Genomic DNA, 24,339 nt, shown 5'->3' on the forward strand with positions numbered 1-24,339 from the left:
CACAAATATACGCACATACCGCACAACACACACATTGCACAAAACATACCTCCCCCCAAAACACAACACACACACACAAACCGCGCAACACACACACACAACGCTACAGACACACAGCGCTCCACAAACAACGCAACACACAAACAACACCGCTCTCACCCCCCGCCACACCCAGACAACACCCAGAACATGTACAGCGCCCTACACAAACACTTGGTAACTACACACAACAACATCTATATATATATATATTCTTGAGAACATGACTAAGACCTGAAGCGTCGAAACGCGTTGTTCTGCAATTTTCTGACATGCATATGGTACCTGCTGGATTTTTACTTTTTGTCATTTAATTAAAAAGGATTTTATACTTCATCCTTGGCGCTGGAAACCTTTTCCTTTATCTTTTACTCTGGATGGTTGCCGAGCCATATTCCGTGCGCAGGACTCTTAATATTACCAGCAGGTCAGTCTTTGGTGAGCTGGACTTCCTCTCTTCCTTGATACAATTATCTATTCTTGTTCTCTTTACTGTGTTCTGCACAGATTTAGGTATATTCATAATGAACTATAAGGCCATGGAGTCCTCATGGCTGAACCAAGCGGATCAGGTGTTTGGGGAGGTTCTAACGGAAAATGAGACTAGCAGTGGACCGGATTTGGACCTCATGTTTTCTGAGATTACTACTCTTCTAAATAAACGCACACGCCTTTGGTGGAGCAGGCTACTCCTGACTAAATATATTGATAAAAAATTAATACCACGTGGCCTTAGGGTTAGATTAACACCAACCTTTCTGGTTGAGGATCAAGACTTTATATTCAAGTGGGAGGATATGTGCAATGGTTGCTCCTTCAATCTTATGCAGCTCCTGATTGACCTAAACACTTCTAATATTGCCAAGATGGATTCCATCATTGACCAGACACAGACCTCATTTCGGTCTATCTGTCTCCCTGACAAGGCTGACAAATATGACTCTGAGGCTACGAAGAAGGTTGACTCCCTTGTTAAACAAATTCGAGATGTGCATCTGAGGAAGTTTAGACGGGACCAGAAGGATTTCTCTGAAAATAAAGTTTACTTCTGGCGTAAACCGTATGCCACACAGGAGGGAACTAGACGCCCTTCAGCTCAGTCTAATATATCCTCTCTGAGCGAAGTATCGGAAACCTCTGATTCTAGTACCAGATCGGGAACTACATATGGCGGTGGCGGTTTTTCTCGACACCAATCCTACTGGTATAAAAAATCTAAAGGATCCAACATCACTACTGACAATAAGGTGATTAATTTGAGCTCACATATACTTAGTGAATCTGATTTGTCCCTATTGTCCAGAGGCTTATCCTTCTCACCAGTAGCAGGGCTCAATATGTTTACAGTAATTAAAGATTTACATATTTTTGCCAGATCCCTTTTTTTTTAAAAGGTACTTCTTTGATGATACTTCTCGAACTTTGTTTCCCGCAGAAAAAGAACAAGAGGCACTAGCAATACTATCTGAGTTAGAATCTGAACATAGAGCTGGTGAGGGAGGTAAGGTACCATCTTGTATTAAACCATCTTCTAAAAAATCCTTACCATTATCTTCATGCGCAAATATTGACTTATTTGTGCAGGTGGTATCTAAAGATCTTGAAAATTTGTCTGGCCGGATGAGGGTGGACAATCTATCCAAGTCTGAACGCAATCGTCTTCAGGAGTTGCAACAGTTGCCAGATGTTACAATAAAGCCTGCCGATAAGGGGGGAAATATAGTCATCTGGCCCACATCCGCATACGAGAAAGAGGCTTTTCGCCAATTAAGGGATACTGTATGTTATAAAAAACTAATGTTTAATCCCCTTATTAAATATGTTGAAGAACTCAAGCGGATTGTGCAAATGGCTAAGGATGACTGTATTATCTCCCCTGAGTTGGCATCGGCTTTGATTGTACCTGAACCCAGGATTGCAACATTGTACTTATTACCAAAAGTGCACAAAAACACTTCCTCCCCTCCGGGTCGCCCGATTATTTCAGGCAATGGGAACTTCCTCGAGAACATCAATAGGTGGCTTGATAATCAACTTCAGCCACTTGTGAGGAACCTCCCCTCATTTATTCAGGACACGGGTGATTCTGCTAAGAAAGCAGAATAAGAACAGGAACTAACGCACTGGCGACTAGTCCCTGCGCACACTAAGGCTATGTGCGCACTAGGCGTTTTTTTCACGCTGCGTTTTTATGTGCGTTTTTGTCTAAAAAACGCACCCGCGGCTAAAAAAACGCGGCAAAAACGCATGCGTTTTTGCCGCGATTTGGTGCGTTTTTTGCTGCGTTTTTGCTCACTGCGTTTTTAATCAGTGCACAATGCCATTAAAGATTGTTGATGAAAAAAAAAAAAAAAAAAAGGTCTGATGTCATTTCCTTCTTCAAAATGTTCATTGTATGCAGGAGAGCAGACAGCAGCTGCAGAACTACAAGTCTCAGCATCCTCCATTCACTAGTGTATGCAGGAGAGCAGACAGCAGCTGCAGAACTACAAGTCTCAGCATCCTCCATTCACTAGTGTATGCAGGAGAGCAGACAGCAGCTGCAGAACTACAAGTCTCAGCATCCTCCATTCACTAGTGTATGCAGGAGAGCAGACAGCAGCTGTAGAACTACAAGTCTCAGCATCCTCCATTCACTAGTGTATGCAGGAGAGCAGACAGCAGCTGCAGAACTACAAGTCTCAGCATCCTCCATTCACTAGTGTATGCAGGAGAGCAGACAGCAGCTGCAGAACTACAAGTCTCAGCATCCTCCATTCACTAGTGTATGCAGGAGAGCAGGCAGCAGCTGCAGAACTACAAGGCTCAGCAGCCTCCATCCAGGACTGTATGCAGTTTTTTGCCCAAAAAGAAAAAAAAAATGACATGGGCTTCGCCATATTTTTGTATGCTAGCCGGGTACAGCAGGCAGGTACGGGCTGCCCCCAACCCCCAGCTGCCTATTTGTACCCGGCTGGGAACCAAAAATATAGAGAAGCCCTTTTTTTTTAATTATTTCATGAAATAATTAAAAAAAAAAAAATGACGTGGGCTTCGCCTAATTTTTGAGTCCAGCCGGGTACAACTAGGCAGCTGGGGATTGGAATCCACAGTGCAGGGTGCCCATGCTTTCTGGGCACCCCCACTGCGAATTGCAGTCCGCAGCCACCCCAGAAAATGGCGCTTTCATAGAAGCGCCATCTTCTGGCGCTGTATCCAACTCTTCTAGCTGCCCTGATGCCAGGTGGCTAGCCAGGTAATAATGGAGTTAGGGCTAGCTGTATATTATCAGCTAGCCCTAAGCCCGAAATTCATGGTGTCACGCCAATATTAGGCATGGCCACCATGAATTTCTAGTAATGATAAAAAAAAAAAACACAACACACAGAAAAATATTTTTATTAGAAATAAAACACAACACAATTAGTGACTCCATCTTTATTGAAATTAACCCCCCTCCGCAGTAATCCTGGGTCAGGGTCCCACGCCGTCCAATCCGGATCCAATATCATCTGATCGGTTTGCTGGAAGGCAGAGCGATCAGATGATGTGTCAGGATCAAGTGCCTGAATCACATCACACATCAGCTGATTGTATAAAAGCCGATTATACAATCAGCTGATGCATCAGTAGAAAAAAAAAAAAAAATAATACTCACTTATGTGCTCTGCTGATGACCGGCAGCTCCTGGAGCGATCGATTGGACAGGAGTCTGATCCTATACGATCGCTGCCGGAGCTGCCGGTAATCAGCTGATGAAGTCCCCTGACGGCAGGATCAGCTGATAGCCGGCCGGGCGCGAAAAAGCCGGCAAGACTACGATCAGCTGATGCGTCAGGTGACTGCATCAGGTGATCCACCGCCAGGTCCTGCAAGCAAGGTCCTGCCGGCCGGGGAGACTGCACACAGCCAGAGCGGCGGGACCGGGAGGAGCTGGGAGCGGGCATGGCACCGGGACCCTGCGGACAGGTGAGTATATGACATTTTTTTATTTTTCTACTGTTCACTTTGGTTTTCGCCGCTGCCTCCACCTCCCGCCCAGACACGGCGCCGCACGGAGCTGACATGCACAGGACGGGAGGTGGACGCAGCGGTGACGGTACCGGGAGGATTCCTGCTTCTGTGTTTACCAACAGAAGGAATCCTCTTCCTGTACACGTCACTGTAGTGCCCACCCCTTGCGTGTATAGCTGCGTTTTTAGTCATAGAAACGCGGCTATATGCGTTTTTCATTGCGTTTTTAACATCTCATTGAATTCAATGAGTGAAAAACGCAGTGAAAAACGCAGAAATAATTGACATGCTGCGTTTTTGTGGTCACCACAAAAACGCAGCTAAAAAAAAACGCTGTGTGGGGACAGCACTTATGAAAACCCATTGACATTGCTGGGGAAGCAATGTCACTGCGTTTTCAGCACAAAAACGCGGTAAAAAACGCCGCTAAAAACGCGGCAAAAACGCCTAGTGCGCACATAGCCTAACATATGATAGATTTTTAGAAATACTTTTTCTAAAGATCTTTTTATCTATGCTAGTGTATACAGGGATGGTTAGGCAGGCATTAGCAATATGCACGCAGAACTGCTCGTGGTTCTGGGTGCATAGTGCACCTGATAGGTTCACTTTAAAGGGTTATTTAGAAGAAAAAAAATTATTCTCTAACCACAGGATTGGGGATAACCGACTGATCACAGGGGTCCCACCACTACGCCCCCCCATCGTTCCAGAGAGCAGAGATCTGAAATCTGGGAACCATGCTCTGCAGGGTCTCTCTTGAAAGGAGCAGAGGTGCGCAGGTTCAAATTCCGCACAATTCATTACCAATGGGATAGCCCATTGAATTTGGAGCACAGCACTTAGCAATTTACAGGGTATTCCTGGATGTCAAAAAAAGGCAGTGGAAGAAAGAGAATGCAGTTTGGCTGAAAGGACGCCACCTTAACATTCCCCATTTAACTTTGCTTTTCATATGACACACTTTCAATTAAAGTTTAGATAAAAAGGTTACTGTAGTTTATTTTTTTTCCAATTTTCAGCTGCAAAGAAGGAGACTATTTTTTATGGGAATAATACCTGTCAGAATGCTCACCGGATGACAGACGTGTGCCACTCTAAATGCGGAGCTAGCGGCCCATACTTTATTCTTGGTGCACAAGTGAAATGGCAGCCAGGAACGTACGGTAAAATGTAGCAGTTACAGTTGGTAAAAGTTGAACCGAAATGTATTTTATGTGCCACCCCATATATTCTCCTCATGTAACCCAGGCCATCGTCCTGCTCTGCAAAAGTGACGTTCAGTGTAAAAGACATCTGGATTGGAACAGGGGGAACGATGCAAAGAAGTAGTTGGGCTTCACAATGAAGGGTACAGAAAGAAGTACACATAGAACATTAAGGTGTTTAAGGCAGAGCTGCGGAAAGTTTTAGAAGAGCGGCTAATGAAAACTGGATTAGCAAGATTAAAAGGTGAAGCACCAGTAAAAGGGGTAGACCCTCACTGACTAGTTTTGCTTGGATTTAGAATCTTATGCCATGAAATACTGCACCTTGCGAGCTATGGGTTCCTGATTCTCCATAACGGTGTACCAGCTGACCAGCTTGTTCCAGCCTTCGGTAGGCAACAGAATGTAATCAAGTTCATCAATAAGATGCTCCTTGAGAGACTGCGTATCAGTATCTGTGAAAGAGACTGTCAGTATTTAAACATGAGAAACCAAATCGGTAACAGATATACATATATATTTATATACACAGACGGACAATCCGTCTGACATCATGTATTACGCTTATTATGAACATGATGGGGTGAAGCGTGCAGGAGACAGGTAACGTCATCATGTTTGTGGGAAACAGTTTTAGCATACTTTCATTAAAAAGTATTTTGCAAAAGAAAGCAGGACTTCCTATACCGTAGCATGGTATTGCCATTTGCTTCCATTGCAAAAAAACACAAACAATAAAACTTCTGGAAAAGTGAAGCCTGTTGTGCATTTCTATTCTGTTAAATACACAGAAAAGAAAAAAACTGTATTCAATATGTCAGCCCCTACCCCTTAGTCAATTGAAGTAAATGACAATGCTACTGTAAAGGCCTTCCCTCTATGCAGTACATTTTGGAAAGAAGCGAAAAAGCAAGACTCAATACAGTAAACGCATGGTATAATACCGTGTTTTTCCGAAAATAATATTTTTTGCTCCGAAAGATGCTTATTTTCAGGGGATGTCTTATATTTTCCCTTGAACAACAATCCACATTTATTCTTGGACAAAAAAAACAACATTTAATCAAATATAATCATGTCATCACATTCTGGAACATCAACACTATGTGTCAATCAAATTACTGGTTCAGATGCACATTTTCTTATCTGATCAGCTATTCTCATGGTGCAGACCCAGTCCTATAGTGGTAGGTACATACCATATTTACAAAGATTTAAATTACCTGCTTAATGTTATTATTCTGTATGTACTGCTAAGTTTACCCCCAATGGAAAGCAGACAGCCCCTAAACAAATCACACTTACCACATTCCAAACAATTAGATTTGGCAAGTGAATGTGCTCTCACTTGAATGGGCTCTCACATATAAATCTGCGATGCTGTTAGGTCCCCCTGCATTCTACAGAGTATGACTCTAACTAGTGCCTATAAGCAGTATTAGGCCTAAGACATACGGCGTGAAAATCACAGCGAGTGGAGTGCGATAAAACATTGCATTACATTCGGACCAATATTAGCCTATGTGTCAGCACCCATGAGCGATTATTTTCTCAGCCGTAATTGGACCGAGAAAACAATCGCAGCATGGTGCGACTGTAATGCGATCCAGGTTTCTCTCGCACCCATTCAAGTCTATGGGGCGAAAGAAAAATTGCACTGCACTCGTGGTACACCGGTGTACCGCGAGTGCAGGGCAAAAATGGCAATAGCTGGCTGTGGAGGAGAGAGGGAGATAAATCCCTCCCTTTGCTCCTCAGCGCAGGCCCACGCCTCCTCAGTGACAGCCCGCCCCCCCCTCCACAGCTGAGGTCCGATCGCATGATTGGACCTCAGTCGCAGTGACACTCGCATGACACTCGGCTCTTGATACTTCTGCTGCCAGCGTGAGCCGAGTGTCATGTGATGATCGCAGTAGATCCCAGTGTGGCCCCGGCCTCACTTGCGTGGAGGGATACTGGTACCCGATTTGTTTGTGAGAGATGCAGTGCATTGCAGCTGGAATGACAAGGGACCTGACAGTGACGCAGATCTCTGTATGAGAGCCCATCCACCATTGGCACTTGCCAACTGTAATTGCTTGTGGTCTTATTTTTCCTTTTTTAAAGTTATGTATCTGCTTTCATTTTGGGATGTTTGCTTTCTTTGATGAAGAGTCCCTGCTGTAGTCTTTAAAGGGAACCTGTCAGCAGAAATTTCGACTAAAACCTAACAGATTCCCCCTCTGCAGCTCCTGGGCTGCATTCTAGAAAGGTCCCTGTTATTATAGTGCCCCCTTTCTGACCCAAAAAAAGAGTTTATATCGAGGTACCTTTTTGGCTTCTGATTCTCTAAATGTGTCACGGGGGCGGGCTGCCTGATGGCCGTTATTCTGCCCCCTGTTCCTGTATGCCGCCCCCATCGCCGATTTCTATACTTCTGGACGCCGCCCACTGCTCCAGCCATCCCCGCGCATGCCCAGTGTTCATCTCTCGTGGACGTCACCGGTGGTGACGTGCGCGCAGGGTTTAGATTATGGGCGGTGCTGTGATGTTAATTACCAAGCAACCGCCCATAATCGCGGGACCGCGCATTCCCCCTCGGCCTGCTTCTTTCTGCGCAAGCGCGCTGCAGCTGAACTCCTCCTGATCGGTGTAGTTACTGCTCCGCGCTCCTCCCATCTATTTCCTGCCTCAGGGCAAGATGGGAAGGAGGTGACGTGAGTTCAGCTGCAGCGCGCTTGCGCAGAAAGCAGGCCGAGGGGGAATGCGCGGTCCCGCGATTATGGGCGGTTGCTTGGTAATTAACATCACAGCACCGCCCATAATCTTAACCCTGCGTGCACGTCACCAGCGGTGACGCTGGGCACAGTGCTCATCCACGAGAGATGAGCACTGGGCATGCGCGGGGATGGCTGGAGCAGTGGGCGGCGTCCAGAAGTATGAAAATCAGCGATGGGGGCGGCATACAGGAACAGGGGGCAGAATAACGGCCATCAGGCAGCCCGCCCCCGTGACACATTTAGAGAATCAGAAGCCAAAAAGGTACCTCGATATAAACTCTTTTTTTGGGTCAGAAAGGGGGCACAATCATAACAGGGACCTTTCTAGAATGCAGCCCAGGAGCTGCAGAGGGGGAATCTGTTAGGTTTAAGGCGAAATTTCTGCTGACAGGTTCCCTTTAACTTTTTTTAGCTGCTTGGACACTTCCTTATGCAATTAGAGCTTATTTTTAGAGTAGGGCTGATATTTTAACCCTGCTGTTCTGTTCGCATTTGCTATACACTTGTACTGTTCCCGGGTCAATATGACCCGACCTATTAATTCTTGATTTTTAGCAACTCTAATTGTTTTATTTCAATACTTTTTTCATTGAAATACTGTATGTGAACATGGTTGATCATAAACAAATGAAAAATTTAAATTCAAACTTAATTATTTATTTTTTTTCATAAGAAGGTTACACAGGCTTTTTGCAATTATCTTCGATTGTTGACATTCTGCACACAAATAATAAAGAAGCTTTACATTACTATTACTAAAACATGAAATTTAACTTTTTGAAAACAAATTTTATAAATCAACAAATGAAAAATCATAAAAACTTCAACCTTTTTAGAAAGAAAAAAGAAAAAACTGAACATGTTCATGCGTTTTTACACTGAACACAATAATAAGACACTTGTCCTTTACACAGATATTTTGAACATCCAGCACATGTCCGATTAGTCTTATTGTCACAGGAAGATGGACAGAAGCTACATCTCTTCCTTTTTTTGCTGGTAGCTGTGCTGGTGGAGGCCGTGGATGTGGAGTCTTTCTTGATCATGCTGGACACTTTTTACAATGGCTGTTGCTCCATCACTTCTGGGGGTCACTTTTCTGCTCTCAATATATGGCCTCACCAGGGATTTTCCCAATTCCTCAAGAAATAATCTTCTTTTATGCAGCTTATTCCGGTTCCAATCGGGGTCGATTTCTCTCCATAAGACAAATGCATTGTATGCAGAAACGTCCAGTATGTTATAAAATAAAATCATTGGCCACCGATTGGTTTTGCGTTTGCATGTATATGTTGATATTGCTTGGTCTAAAGTATCAACTGCTCCCTTTGTGGCATTATAATCCAAAATAATGTCAGGCTTTCTGTCTTCTCTATCACTTACGGCATTGTCATGGTGCATTGTGCTCATTAGAATTACCTGTTTGTTTTTTTTTGGAACATAAGAAACAACAGTTGTATTTCCAGAAAAATAAAAAGTAGAACTGTACACCTCTCTCTTGCTAAGGAAACCTTGCGGTAGTTCAGGTTTGTTTTTCCTCATAGTATCCAGCATGGTAAGTTGTTTTTTCTTCAACATCTGGCCTAGTTGATAGGATGTAAAAAAGTTGTCACATGTGACATTTTGTCCTTTTAGTCCATGAGTCAAATCTAGAACAACACGCATACCCTGATTTCTTTCAGGTTTTTCATCAGGGGTTTTTCCTGTATACACCATTTTGAGATGAAGTACACATAAAAAAACATAACTTTTGCAGTCAGAAATAATCAGAGACCTGTAGAACAGTATAAAATGCTATCGGGTCATATTGACCCGAACAGTACAAAGTGTAACAATCAGCGTGTAGCAAAAAGTAAACAATAAAAACAAACAAAAAAACAAAAAAAATGTAGAGCTCCACAAATGAGGAGAAGTCAAGGAACTACTAGTTTCAATTCCTCATTAAAAAAAATCTGCAGGGTCTCAAAAATCATTTCGGGTCATATTGACCCGAACAGTACAGCATGGTTAAGGAAACTCCGAAAATCCCACTAGGGCTTAAGGCCCTGTCACACACATAAATAAATCTGCGGCAGATCTGTGGTTTCAGTGAAATTGTGGAAATCAGTGCCAGGTTTGTGACTGTGTACATATGGAACAATATGTCCATGATTTCACTGCAACCACAGATCTGCCAAAGATTTATCTCCGCGTGTGACGGAGCCTTAAGTTTCGAGGTAGGTCCTTTCTGGGAAAACACAGACACACATAATATGTAAATCGATGGGTAGCGTCTCAAATATTAAAAAATAAAGAATGACCTTTAAGGAGTCCAGAATTATCAATGGGACCTGGATACACATTCTGATCTCCCATCTGGTACTTGTCCCAGCTGTCAAAGCCCACATATTTCTTCCACTGCTTGAACCAGCGGCTATCAATCAAGTACCTAAAATAATAAAAGATTACAAGAAAAAATGTTGGAGTCAATTAGACAGGCCAGCATGGAACAGAATATTAAAAACAAACAACTTGGCAAAATAAAAAGTGCTATAGAGTGTCAAATTTTAAAATAATAAAACTTACTAAAGTACTTTAATCTTGTATACAGCCCTTTGATGTGAGTGGGCTGGCTTTCAGGCTCAGTTCATAACCTAAGCCAGACCCCATCTAAGGCTATGTGCGCACGTCGCGTAAAAACATGCAGTTACGCTGCGCTTTGTAGCGCAGCGTAACTGCATGCGTCCTGCGTCCCCTGCACAGTCTATGGAGACTGTGCAGGGGCCGTGCGCACGTGGCGTTTAAGAGCGCAGCGCTTCGGCTACTGCCGAAGCGCTGCGCAAAAAGAAGTGACATGTCACTTCTTTCCTGCGCTTTGCCGGCAGCTCCTGCTCTGTCTATGGCAGGAGCTGCAGGCAGAGCGCATGGAATCGGCGCTCACTACGGACATTTCTGCAGCGATCTAAAGCGCACGTGTGATCTTCAGATCGCTGCAGAAATTTCTGCAGGGCTTGTACGCAACGTGCGCACATAGCCTAAGTCTCTGCAAAAGATGCAGAAACTATAACTCAAATATGACCATTACAGGACAGGGAATGATTAAAAGGATCGTACGTACTGAAGAGGTTAGTTATGCAAGTTATCTAACGAAAAGAATCTAGAGGATTGGGTGGTCTGGATTACAAAACCGGATTCCTGCTCCTAGAAAAATAGAATGTGAAATTAATTAACACACAATCATTGAGTTATTAAGAATAAACTATAGTTACAGATGTTACTAGCTCGAAAAGTGGGTAAAATGTAAAAACGCATTGTAAGGTAAGTGGAATATAACAACGAAGTATAGGCGTCTCTTTGAGAGGACTGCCCACAGGTTAAAAAGCAAGTCCTGTCATGACTATTGGCTGAAAAAAGAAAAAAAAAAGCTAATGCGAAACGCGTGTTAGGGATCCCATCCAGGCAGTCCAAGGTTACCTTATGGACTAGATTTTGATTATTTGCCAATTTTATTAACATGTTCACTTTGAACAACCCCATTAGAGTACATTTTGACAACTATCCACGTGATCACTTACCTTTTACCATCAACGGTTTGTTATATGCACAAGAATTTAATGCAGTTTATGGAATGCTCTATATACACAGATATTCCTATTTTTTTGCTGGTCTCTAATGTTGATTGGAGTGTGATTTATAGGAATCTGTTGGCTGGTCTTTCTTATGTAAGCTGAAGTCCGCTTGCTACAATGGTTACAACATAGAGATCAGGGATGCCTGTCTTGTCAATGTCTGGTCTATTGTTTATTTGCTATGTTTGTTTAACCAGCAGGACTTCTCATTCCTCGGACTACAATGTCATACGCACAGCAGTCTGGCATGCCCACTGATTGACACCTGACTGCCAATGTACAATCAGTACAATCTCTATTGAAAACCTGGTGTAGGCAGGACAGCTCTCTTAGCTCTGCTACTAAATCTAAAAACTCAATGTGTCAGAATGGCTGCACCTAGTAATTAAGTGATACGTTACTGGATTCAGGATCTCTTTGTGTACATCATGCTGCTCTCAGATGAGATAGCAAAAACCTGCTGGCAGATTCCCTTTAACACTAGAAGTCCCAGAAATTTCGAGCTCCCCCTGAAGTCCCGAAAGAGGGTCAAATGAACCTTAGTCCAAACTGTAATTAAATCCATTACTGTCGCACCACAGGAGGTTGGAAAACAACAACCTCCTGTGGTGCAACAGTAATGGCCTTAATTACAGAACAAAAGACGGTGATTATAGGAAGTTAGCTAAAATCCTTCAGGTCATTCGACCCGTCTCTGGGTTCCAAAAGGTAGAAATGTTAAATGACCCCTCTCTGGGACTTCTAGTGTTAAATGTTTATATATACAGGTTCATTCATATTTATTACTGCTATAAGATCCAGCTTTATATTGTATTACATTTTATTATATTGTACTATGGTCTGTCCTGAATATATGGCACATTTTGTGTCTAATTCCCCCTCTTTATTCATGTTGCTATTTTAAATAATTAAATAAAATGTAATCTTTTTATTTGGGGTTTTGTGGTCCAGTTTTTGGGGGTAGAATTCTTTATAGTGAATGCCCTTTACGTTAAACGGCCCCATTTTGGGGATATTTATATAATCTTGATATTGTCATAATTGTACACACCTGGAGAATCATGTTTTTCAGGTCATATAACCCCACAATAAACGCGTAAAAACAAAACCCAAACTATACAGCCAAAATTGCTAGTTAATTTATTAATGCTGCCCTCAAAATGGGATGCATAAAGCTGGTTACAGCTTAAATATGTTTTCTTAATGTAAATCTAAGTACCCAACATGCATATATACAGTATTTTTTTCTTTGCATGCAGGGTAAAAAAATGCAGCATGTTCTTGCTCTTTCAGAAACCTGCGATCATCGGTCCGATCTCAGATCACAGTGCATGGACTGGTCGCGCATCTCCTGACCCAAGCGTTAATGGAATATAGTAAGCTAGCGCGCTAGGGTAGGGATGCGATCTGAGTTTCTCTACCCAGCATACAGCCTCACATGTGTCTATGTGGTTCAGGTCTTCGGACCCGCGGCCAGTCCAGACATGGCGGTCCACACATAGACAATAAAATGTGCTCAAGTGAACCTGGTCTTATTAGGTCACTGGGATTTAATAGATGGGAGTTCCCTATTCAGGATGTTTAATATTCACTAAGAGTGGAAAACGCCTGACGACGCCATCACTGACTACACTTACTCATTACACAGGCAGTCCCTGGATGACAATGGACACGATGTGATACTTCTTTTGCCTTGTGTTGAAACTAGGGAAATTGAACACTGCATGGGTGTCTAAACAAAAAGAACAGAGAGGGAGGTGCACACATTCTGATGAAAGTGGTTGCCATTTACAAGCTACCTGGCTTCTAGTAACAGATCTCTACAAATCTGAATGAGCTCTAATGGCTTTCAAAGCACAAAACATTTCATTTTCCCCAAGAACACCATGATACGCCTTCAGATCCCACTGATGCACGTCATCGTACAGGAGTAAAAGAACCCTGAATTCTACCCGATAGTATAATCAGCCAAATAGCTTATGTTTTGAAGTAGAAATGTTCTATACCACTGAACACATGTCAGTAGTACATAGGGTGATGATAGCACAGGGTGCTGCCCCATGTTATCACTTCTGGGTGTTGGCTGCATTACACAGCCGACACTCTGACTTACCAGTTGGGATTGGCTATAAGACTGGACTCAGACGAGCGTATGGCATCCGATGCGAGAGCATCAGGTGCGATATGCTATGACCCCCGGCTCAGGCTCTGCTGCGAGCGTGAGCCGAGTGTCATGCGACTGTGACCCGATCCTGCAATCAGGTCACAGCTGTGAAGCTGAGGATGGGCACTGCAGAGGAGAGAGAGGGGTTAATCCTACCATCTCCTCCATTGTCAGCCTGTGCGTATATCGCACTGCACTGGGATAACATCTGAGTGCAGTCCAATGTATCTCTCATACCCATTCACTTGAATGGATGCAAGTGACACGGCTCTAGCAGAAAATCACAGCACGTTGCCGCTTTTCTCGCATCCAGAACCTGGATGCGAGAAAAGCTGACCAACTGCTCTCCCTCATTGACTAACATAGGTCCGAGTGCCATGCCAGATTTTCTCGCATTGCAGTAGTCCAATTTTCACGCTTGTGTGAGTGTACTCTAACGCTAATCCTGGCCGTTTAACCCCATAGATGATAGTGTCACGGCATTGGTAGGACATTCTGCATGCGAGGAAAGACCTGTCTACTACTACCATTCATGATGGCAATCATACGTTCTAATCGTTAAGTCACAGTTTCAGTAACTTCCTTATTAGTACAAAAGTAAACGAGTGTCTGGGAAATTCCAGAGATATTGTCACTGTCTGAGAAACAACTGAAGCTTTATAATTAGAAGAAAAAAGCTATTCTGCATTGAAAGACTGTTACCATCATTTGAGTAGTAAAGTCGGGGAACTCTACACCAGTAACGGGGTTTGTCTAGTATAAAGACGTTCCAGTGATTCGTAAGTGAGGGCTGCTGAGCGGAGCAGGGGCTGCAGATGAGTGTATAATCAAATATAATATTATAGGTTGTGATAACTGTGTAATTGGTGTATTTCTTTATTTGTATTTGTTTAGGGCATTGTCTGTCTGTGTTGCTGTTACCACATCTGTTACTTGCTGGTTCGAGAACTACTAAATCCAGTGGCTTCTCAGCGAGGGCTGTAAATTAAGATAAGTGCATAGTTAGCACAGAGCTTCTGGGATGTCACGCCCCATCAGTCAGCCTGCTATAATAGCTGCTTGTGCAGTCTGAAAAGAAGGGACGCAACATTCCAGAAGCTCTGTGCTGTAGCAGTCTCCTGATACCTCTATGTGCTTCTATGCAGAGAACAGGAGGCTTGGCCACGCCCCTTATTCTCAGACATCAGGAGACTGATACAGCACAGAGCTTCCCTTTTCTCAGACTGTGGAAGCATCAGGAGTCTGACACTGCATGGAGCTTCTGGAACATTGCGCCCCCATTTCTCAGACTGTGGAAGCATCATTAATCAACTCAAAGTACCCCTTTAACACAATATCATAGTTTAACACAAAGCATAGTTTGAATGTTTTCCTTACTAGTTTTCCATTGCTTTTCTGCCTTTATCTGTTCTGTTTGTCCCATTTAGTGTATGCTCGATGGACAATGTTACAAGATGTGCATTTTGTGTGATGTGTTCATTCCTTGAGCAGCTGTTTGAGGGTGACTATATCTGCACTCGATGTCAGCGAGTTGCAGGTATGGAAACCCAGGTAATGGATTTAAATATGCAGCGCAATACCAATTTACAGTGTCTACTTGTTAGTATCAACTTGTAATCCCCAACAAAATGGCTTCCCACTGTGATCCTAAACTTCATCCTCTCTTGTCCTTTTGGAATCGCCCAGACGAAGAGGGGTGATGTCAGCCACATGAGCAGATCCAGCCCACATTTACTGCAGTTGTAATGCAGGCTAGTTGTACACTAGGTTGTCATGGCAAATTTTAGTTTCTGCTCCCCCTAGTGTTTAAAAGTGGAAAATAGCAAACCTTTTTTAATTATTTTACTACATTAAAAAAAAAAAAAAAAAGATATTTAAAAAATGAAAATAAAAAATTAATACTTCACATTTTTTTTCAATTGTTGAAAAAAAAAATTGGGATTAAAGGGGATGGCACCTTCCCTTTAAGAATTGTGCTCAATGACGATATTAGGGGGTGCTGCGGCAATGTAGAGTCAGTATGTCACAATAGGTAAATGTACACACGGAGGGCAATAAAGGAAAGCTGCTAATTGGAGTTTGCTATAAGCTTCCTAACATAGCTGAAGAGGTAGAGGGTGAAATACTGTTAACAAATTGAAAAGGCAGCAAATAATAATTGCGTCCTTATTATGGGGGATTTCAACTATCCAGACATACAGAGGGACATAGAATCTTTAAGTTGTGCTAAAAGCTGTAAGTTCTTATCTACAATTAAAGTCAATTAATTCTCTCAGTCGGTAAATGATTCCACCTGGGAAGATAATTGGCTGGATTTGGTCCTGTCAAATAGACTAGTTACAATTTCAGATCTACAGGTCCGGGAACACTTGGGCAGCAGTGACCATAATATGGTAAGCTTCAATGTAATATTCAATTCAATAGAACATTTCAGAGAGGATATTTTAAAAGCTGGAAGTTTAGGAAAGCTGATTTCAACATATTAAGGAAAGAGCTTAATTGTGTAGATGGGGACAATGTCATGGTGACTAGGGATACCGAACATAAATGGGGTAAGGTTAAGGATATACTACTAGAATCCAGTGAAAAACATTTACCCTCTGGTAATAAAATGTCCAGGAATAAAAAGAAACCATTATGAATAAATAAAACAGTACAAAGTATGAAAATAAAAAACTAAGGGAATTCAAAATCTTGAAGGTTGTGAATACAGAAATAACATTTCGGGGGTATAAAGATCTCAATACAACATGGAAAAAAGAAATCAAGCAAGCAAAATTAGCTACTGAAACAAAAATCGCCAACAACATTAAAATAAAATCCCCCATTTTTTATACTATAAATATATCAATGCCAAAAAGAAAACTGGATGTTATCTGCCCCTTAAAAGATCATAATAACAAGATATTTATATAAGACAAAGAAAAGGGTGAGACATTAAACAGGCACTTTTCATCTGTGTTCATCAATGAACTGACTGTTCCAGGAATCACTAAGCAAGGCAAAAATCCCAGGTCAAACCTGATATAACCAATTTAACACAAGAGGTATTTCATGCGTCTGAGCCAATTAAACATTAACAAATCCCCCGGGCTCAGTAATTGACAGATCGCTGTATCTGTGCTGGGAATGATTCTTTTTAATCTCTTTAATAATGACCTTGTTGATGGGATTACGAGTAAAATATCAGCCTTTGCTGAAGACACCAAACTATGTACGAGATTAAAAAATGACCTTGACAGTACAATTTTACAAAAGGATCTGGATAAGATGTCTGAATAGAAAAACACTTGGCAAACGAGATTTGTTGTTGATACATGTAAAGTAATGCACCTAGGACGGAGTAATCCTATAACTGCAGATACATTAAATGGAAGTATACTCAGGACTACAGAACAGGAGAAGGACTTGGGTATTCTGGTTACAAGTAAGCTGAGCAGCAGCTGCAAAAGCAAACAAAATCTTAGGGTGTATAAAAAGAGAGATTAGATCCCGTGATCCCAACGTATAGTTTCCCCCCTCTATACATTACTTGTAAGGCCACATCTAGAATATGGAATCCAGTTTTGGGCTCCACATTTTAAAAAGGATATTCTGAAGTTAAGGCCCAGTCACACTAAACAACTTACCAGCGATCCCAACAACGATCAAACCTGATAGGGATCGCTGGTAAGTTGCTAGGAGGTTGCTGGTGAGGTGTCACACTGCGACGCTCCAGCGATCCCACCAGCAACCTGACCTGGCAGGGATCGCTGGAGCGTGGCTACACGAGTTGCTGGTGAGCTCACCAGCAACCAGTGTCCCAGCCCCCAGCCAGCAGCGCCGCGTGGAAGATGCTGTGCTTGGTAACTAAGGTAAATATCGGGTAACCAACCCGATATTTACCTTGGTTACCAGCGCACGCAGCTACACGTGCAGAGAGCAGGGAGCAGCGCACACCGCTTAGCGCTGGCTCCCTGCTCTCCTAGTTACAGCACACATCGGGTTAATTACCCGATGTGTGCTGCAGCTACATGTGCACAGAGAAGGGAGCAGCGCACAATGCTTAGCGCTGGCTCCCTGCTCTCCTAGTTACAGCACACATTGGGTTAATTACCCGATGTGTGCTGTAGCTACATGTGCAAGAAGCAGGAGCCAGCACTGACAGTGAGAGCGGAGGAGGCTGGTAACAAAGGTAAATATCGGGTAACCAAGGACAGGGCTTCTTGGTTACCCGATGTTTACATTGGTTACCAGCCTCCGCAGAAGCCGGCTCCTGCTGCCTGCACATTTAGTTGTTGCTGTCTCGCTGTCACACACAGCGATCTGTGCTTCACAGCGGGACAGCAACAACTAAAAAATGGCCCAGGACATTCAGCAACAACCAACGACCTCACAGCAGGGGCCAGGTTGTTGCTGGATGTCACACACAGCGACATCACTAGCAACATCGCTGCTACGTCACAAAAGTTGTTCGTTAGCAGCGATGTTGCTAGCGATGTTGCTTAGTGTGACGGGGCCTTTAGCGTTCATTCAAAGGAGCACAACTAAATTATTACAAGGGAAAAAAGGCCTCCTACATACTGAGAGGTTGGAAAAGTTGGGCTTGTTTAGCTTAGAAAACAAGACGTCTCAGAGGAGATCTTATCTGTAGTCAATACAAAAGACTACACAATGAAAAAGAAGAAATCCAACAGAAGTCCAGGCAAGGATGATTAAAATCCATCTTTGTTGAAAAACTTTAAAATAAAGTCACATGGATACTGGCACCAACAGACCCCTGAGGGACTACCAGGTGCCAGTATCCATTATTTTAAAGTTTTTCAATAAAGAGCGATTTTAATCATGCTTTCCTGGGACTTCCGCTGGATTTCTTCTTTTTCATTGTATGGAGCTTTGCAGCCCTGGCCAGGCATTTTCCTTGCGGATTCTGTGGTTATTCCCAGATTTCATCAATTCATCAATGTGGTGAGCTGACTTTTTCTTGTTTTAAGCCTCATAAATACAAAAGACTGGAACATGACTTTTTTCTTCCAAGACCATATTAAGGACCAGAGGGCACTCACCGAGAGTGGAAGAAAAGCGATTCCAGCAGCTAAATAGGAAAGGGATCGTTACAGTTATAGTAGTCAGATTGTGGAATGCCCTACCACAAGAGGTAGTAATTGCAGATACTGGAACAGCTAAGGGCTGGATTATTTCCTCAGTAAACACAACACTGAGGGTTATACATGATTTAGTGAAGAAAAAAAACGTATAATTGGTGGAGGAAGGTTGTGTACAGTTGTGCTCAAAAGTTTACATACCCCGGCAGATTTTTTGCTTTCTTGGCCTTTCTTTCAGAGAATATGAATGATAATACAATCTTTTTTCCCACTCATGGTTAGTGGTTGGGTGAAGCCATTTATTGTCAAACTACTGTGTTTCATCCTTTTAACCCCTTAAGGACGAAGCCAGTTTTGTACTTTATGCCCAGGCCATTTTTTGCGATTTTGACCAGTGTCACTTTATAAGGTTATAACTCTGGAACGCTTCAATGGATCCCGGTGATTCTGAGACTGTTTTTTCGTGACATATTGGGCTTCATGTTGGAGGTAAATTTAGGATGATAGTTTTTTATTTTATTTGTGAAAAAATCTGAAATTTGACAAAAAAAATTAAAAATTTTGCAATTTTCAAACTTTTAATTTTTATGTCCATAAACCAGAGAGTTATGTCACACAAAATAGTTAATAAATAACATTTCCCACTTGTCTACTTTAGATCAGCGCAATTTTTGAAACAACATTTTTTGGGGTTAGGAAGTTAGAAGGGTTCAAAGTTCATCAGTAATTTCCCATTTTTTCAACAAAATTTACAAAACCATTTTTTTAGGGACCACATCCCATTTGAAGTGACTTTGAGAGGCCTGGGTGACAGAAAATACCCAAAAGCAGGGTGGATAAAAATCTTGATTTTTTTAAAAAAATCAAAAAAATCAGATTTTTTTTATTTAAATCATTTGATTTAAATCAGATTTTTTAATCAAGTTGTACACAAGCAAAACTTTGTCTTTTTGCAAATCTAATTGTTTTACACAAATAAAAATATTAAAACAGTTGATTATGAAACCTAATAATTTTTATTTGCACTATTAAACATTCAGAATTGAACTACAGAGAGTAAGTACTTTTTAACAATAGCCTATCTCTAACGTTTGAAGTAAGCAAACATCTTCAGTGAATACATCAGTCCTTTAAGCCTACTGTTTATTTAGGACTTTTAATAGGAAAACCAGTTGTCCTGCTTTAGCAGTTCCTAAGCGGTTTCGGACTGTTGTGTGCACAAAACCAAATGAAGAAAACAATCTCTCTACTCCTGCGGATGAAGCCGATGCAGTCAGTAGCTGAGTAGCTAGATTTATTATCAACAAGTTTGGGCATGTCAACTGAATGCAGGGAAAAAGAAACTAAACCAAAACTGAAACCAAGCTAGAAGTGTGGAATTAAAGGGGCAGTATGAACAAAATGTGGAGGCTATTAATAGTTTATACAATTAAGACATGCTGCTTTTAAACACCTACCTATTGCCATATAGTAAAACAAAAAAGATTTTTACTTACTTTGGGGTCCCCCCCTCACCCTGGCGTTAGATCGTTGCCCCTAGTTTCGTCCGTGTAACTATGGGCGCACATGCACACTGCTCTCACTTCTCATTTTAACCGTGATTTATATTAAAAAAAACTTTTGATTTAAATCAGTGATTTAAATCATGATTAAAATCGATCCGATTTAAATAGAAAAAAATCTTTTGATTTAAATCGTGATTTAAATCATGATTTAAATCGGCGTGATTTAAATCAATCCACCCTGCCCAAAAGTGACACCATTCTAAAACCTGCACCCCTCAAGGTACTCAAAACCACACTCAAGAAGTTTATTAACCCTTCAGGTGCTTCACAGGAACTAAAGTAATGTGGAATGAAAAAAAAAAAAAATTAACATTTTACCTAAAAATGTTACTTTAGCACTAATTTTCTTACTTTTTCAAGAGGTAACACCAAAAATTGGACCTCACACTTTGTTACCCACTTTCTTATGAGCGCGTCGATACCCCACATGTGGTCAGAAACCTTTGTTTGGGTAAATGGGAGGGCTCGGAACGAAAGGAGCAATATTTGAATTTTGGAAAGCAAAGTTGGCTGAAACAGATTGCGGGCACCATGTTGCATTTACAGATCCCCTAAGGTACCTAAAAAGCAGGAACCCCCCTCAAGTGACACCATTTTGGAAACTAGACCCCTTAAGGCTTCTATCGAGGGGTATACTGAGCATTTTGGACCCACAGGTACTTCACAGATTTTGATAACGTTACGTTGTCATATTGAAAATTGTCATTTTTTTCTCAAAAATGTTGCTTTAGCATCAATTCTCTCACTTTTTCAAGAGGTAATTCCAAAAATTTGACCCAAATGTTTGTTACCCACTTTTTTACGAGCTCGGTGATACCTCACATGTGGTCTGAAACCTTTGTATGGACAAATGGGAGGGCTTGGAACTAAAGGAGCAATATTTGAATTTTGGAAAGGAAATTTGGCTGAAAAAGACTGCGGGCACCATGTTGCATTTGGAGGACCCCTAAGGTACGTAAACAGCAAAAAACCACCACAAGTGACCCAATATTGGAAACTAGGCCTCTCAAGGAATTTATCTAGATGTTTGGTGAGTACCCTGAACCCCCAGGTGCTTCACAGAAGTTTACAACGTTGAGCCATGAAAATAAAAAAACAATTTTTACCACAAAACTCTTACTTCAAGCAGGTAGCTTTTTTTTTCACAAGGGTAACAGGACAAAAATCACCATGAAATTTCTTGTGCAATTTCTCCTGAGTTTGGTGATATCTTATATGTGATGGAAATCAACTGTTTGGGCACACGGCAGGTCTTGGAAGGGAAGGAGTGCAATTTGACTGCAAAATTGGCTGGAATCAATAGCGGACACCATGTTGCATTAGGAGAGCCCCTGAGGTGCCTAAGCAGTGGAGGTCCCCCCACAAGTGACCCCATTCTGGAAAACAGACCCCTCAAGAAATTTATCTACATGTTTGGTGAGTACCCTGAACCCCCAGGTGCTTCACAGAAGTTTATAATGTTGAGCTGTGAAAATAAAAAAAATACATTTTTACCACAAAATTGTTACTTCAACCACATAGCTTTTTTTTTTTTTAACAAGAGTAAAAGGGAAAAAAGCAGCATAAAATTTATTGTGCAATTTCTCCTGAGTATGCAGATACCTTATGTGTGGTGGAAATCAACTGTTTGGGTGCACAGCAGGGCTCGGAAGGGAAGGAGCGCCATTTGACTGCACAATTGGCTGGAATCATTAGCGGACGCTATGTTGCATTTGGAAAGCCCCTAAGGTGCTTAAACAGTGGAGGTCCCCCACAAGTGACCCCATTCTGGAAACAAGACACCTCAAGGCTTTTATCTAGGTGTATATTGAGCATTTTGAATCCACAAATACTTCACAGAATTTGATAAGCTTAGGTTGCCATATTGAAAATTTTCATTTTTTTCACAAAAATGTTTCTTTAGCATCAAATTTCTCACTTTTTCAAGAGGCAACAACAAAACGTGGACCCCACAGGTTGTTATCCAATTTCTTGTGAGCGCAGCGATACCCCATATGTGGCCAAAAACCTCTGTTTGGATAAATGGGAGGGCTTGGAATGGAAGGAGCACCATTTGAATTTTGGAAAAAAGCTGAAATAATTTGTACGCACCAGGTAACATTAGCAGGGCCTCTTGGGTACTTGTTGTTTCCCATGAATGGGAACAACCTGTTGTATGTAATTTTTGCATTGCATATTTTTCCTCCTATCAGGAAATTCCTTTATTGTTACTAGGTAGATTAGACTGTATGAAGTGTGTCCCTATGTACCTCCCTTAGTTGGCTTCTGTATAGAATGCTCCTCCCTTCTCCTTCAGTTAGTCTAGAGAAATCATTGCTGAAGAGACATGTCTGCAACCCTGTACAGATTATTCCTTTTCACCTGCATTTACTTTGTACTTAATACAAGATTCTAGAAGAAAACTACAGCGTTTCTCCTTGTCTTCCTACAAGTCATCGTTGTGCTGAGTTGAGCTATCTGTGGAAGCCGTAGAGTGAGTAAAACCATACAGTTATCTAAGGGACTGATAATTATAGCGGTTGGATTCATTGCTACAAGGAAGAGACAGAATAGTGAAAAGGATTAGCTGTGACCGGGATTAATATTCATATATCAGTAAATAACCTGTTTCCAGGAGTGCTATACAGCATACAATCCAGAGAAAGGATTACCCCAAGGAGCTGATAAGCCACAGCATAAAACTTTATAGCAGCTTCAGACAAAGTGCCCTGTAAAGCATTAACCTGTTATCAGAACTGTGTGCAGCTATAAACCTAGAATCCCCCATAAGCTAATTGTAAATTGCAGCCAGAGTCTCAGTAAATACATCCTGCAAAACAGACTGCAGAGATTGCAACATTGTATGATCTCCATGACAACCAGTGCAGAGCAGCATTCACCATTCCTGATGGAGGTACAGAGAGCTCTCTCACTACCTGCTTTAAAGCAACAAGAGGAAGACATAGACTCACACTTACATTGCAGTGAAAGATCTAAGCGGTTGACCAAACCAACATGGAAGGTTAAAGAGAATCTAGAAACAGCCAGAAGTGAACTATTTACCCAGACAGCATTATTGTGGCAAAGAGTGCAAAAACAAGTGACTGTTTTATCTGCGCCCGGTGCTCATGAGCTACCATCAGAGGGAGCCCTGGAACAACTGTACTCAGCATACCAGTCCTACAAAGAGATTTGTAAAAAATATTCCTCTACCCTGCTGAAAGCAAATACATCTGAGTCTCAAAAAGAACTACAGGACTTTCAACAGCTTAATGCTGAACGAGACCGCACCGTGCACGACATTGTGAGCGAGACTGAAGCAAAAATTGCGCAAATGTCAGGAGCGGCATCTTACAAATCCAGGTCCATTAAGAGCTCAAGGCACTCACTCAAATCAGGCTCATCAAGGTACTCAACCCTCAGCGAGCAGCTCATAAAGGCGCGCGTTGAAGCAGAAACAACAAAAGTACACGCCATCTTCGCCCAGAGAGAAGCAGAGATGAGAACAGAATCTGCACGCAAAGAAGCAGAGATTAAAGCAGAATCTGCATGCAAAGAAGCAGAGATTAAAGCAGAATCTGCACGCAAGGAAGCAGAGATGAAAGCAGAATCTGCACGCAAGGAAGCAGAAATTGAAGCCCTTCAGAAGGAATGTGAACATGTGGCGGCCATGGCAAGGCTAAAAGTCTTTGAGCAAGCTCTGGGTGGGAGCCAAGAAGGCAGCGCCAGTTTGTGTGATCTCGACACAGAAGACTCACTTAAGCGTACAAGAGATTACGTGCTGAGCCAAGCCGACGAACCGTCAACTACCATCAACATTCCCGTCAGTGCTAACACTTCTCCAGAGCCTCAAGACACTGATCCACCTACAGCTTCCAGCCTTCCAGGTCAGTCCAATGCACCTCAGACTTTTAAGCCTGAACCAGCTTCATATTCCAAT

General features: G+C 42.1%; 1 protein-coding gene across 4 annotated transcripts in view; it reads right to left on the bottom strand.

The window, feature by feature from the left end:
• The window catches only part of USP15 (ubiquitin specific peptidase 15), a 174,443-nt gene that overhangs the window by 107,521 nt on the left and 42,583 nt on the right, over window positions 1-24,339 (bottom strand). For 2 of the 4 annotated variants that reach the window (XM_075344942.1, XM_075344944.1), the window contains exons 2-3: window positions 10,300-10,427; window positions 5,565-5,707 (exon numbers count right to left, since the gene is read on the bottom strand). In XM_075344942.1, the coding sequence (XP_075201057.1) occupies window positions 5,565-5,707; window positions 10,300-10,427 (271 nt within the window). The remainder of the gene's footprint in view (window positions 1-5,564; window positions 5,708-10,299; window positions 10,428-24,339) is intronic. The other 2 variants (XM_075344945.1, XM_075344943.1) reach the window with 1 other exon arrangement.

The sequence above is a fragment of the Anomaloglossus baeobatrachus genome, chromosome 4 (genome assembly GCF_048569485.1).
Source record: "Anomaloglossus baeobatrachus isolate aAnoBae1 chromosome 4, aAnoBae1.hap1, whole genome shotgun sequence".
Lineage (NCBI taxonomy): Eukaryota > Metazoa > Chordata > Amphibia > Anura > Aromobatidae > Anomaloglossus > Anomaloglossus baeobatrachus.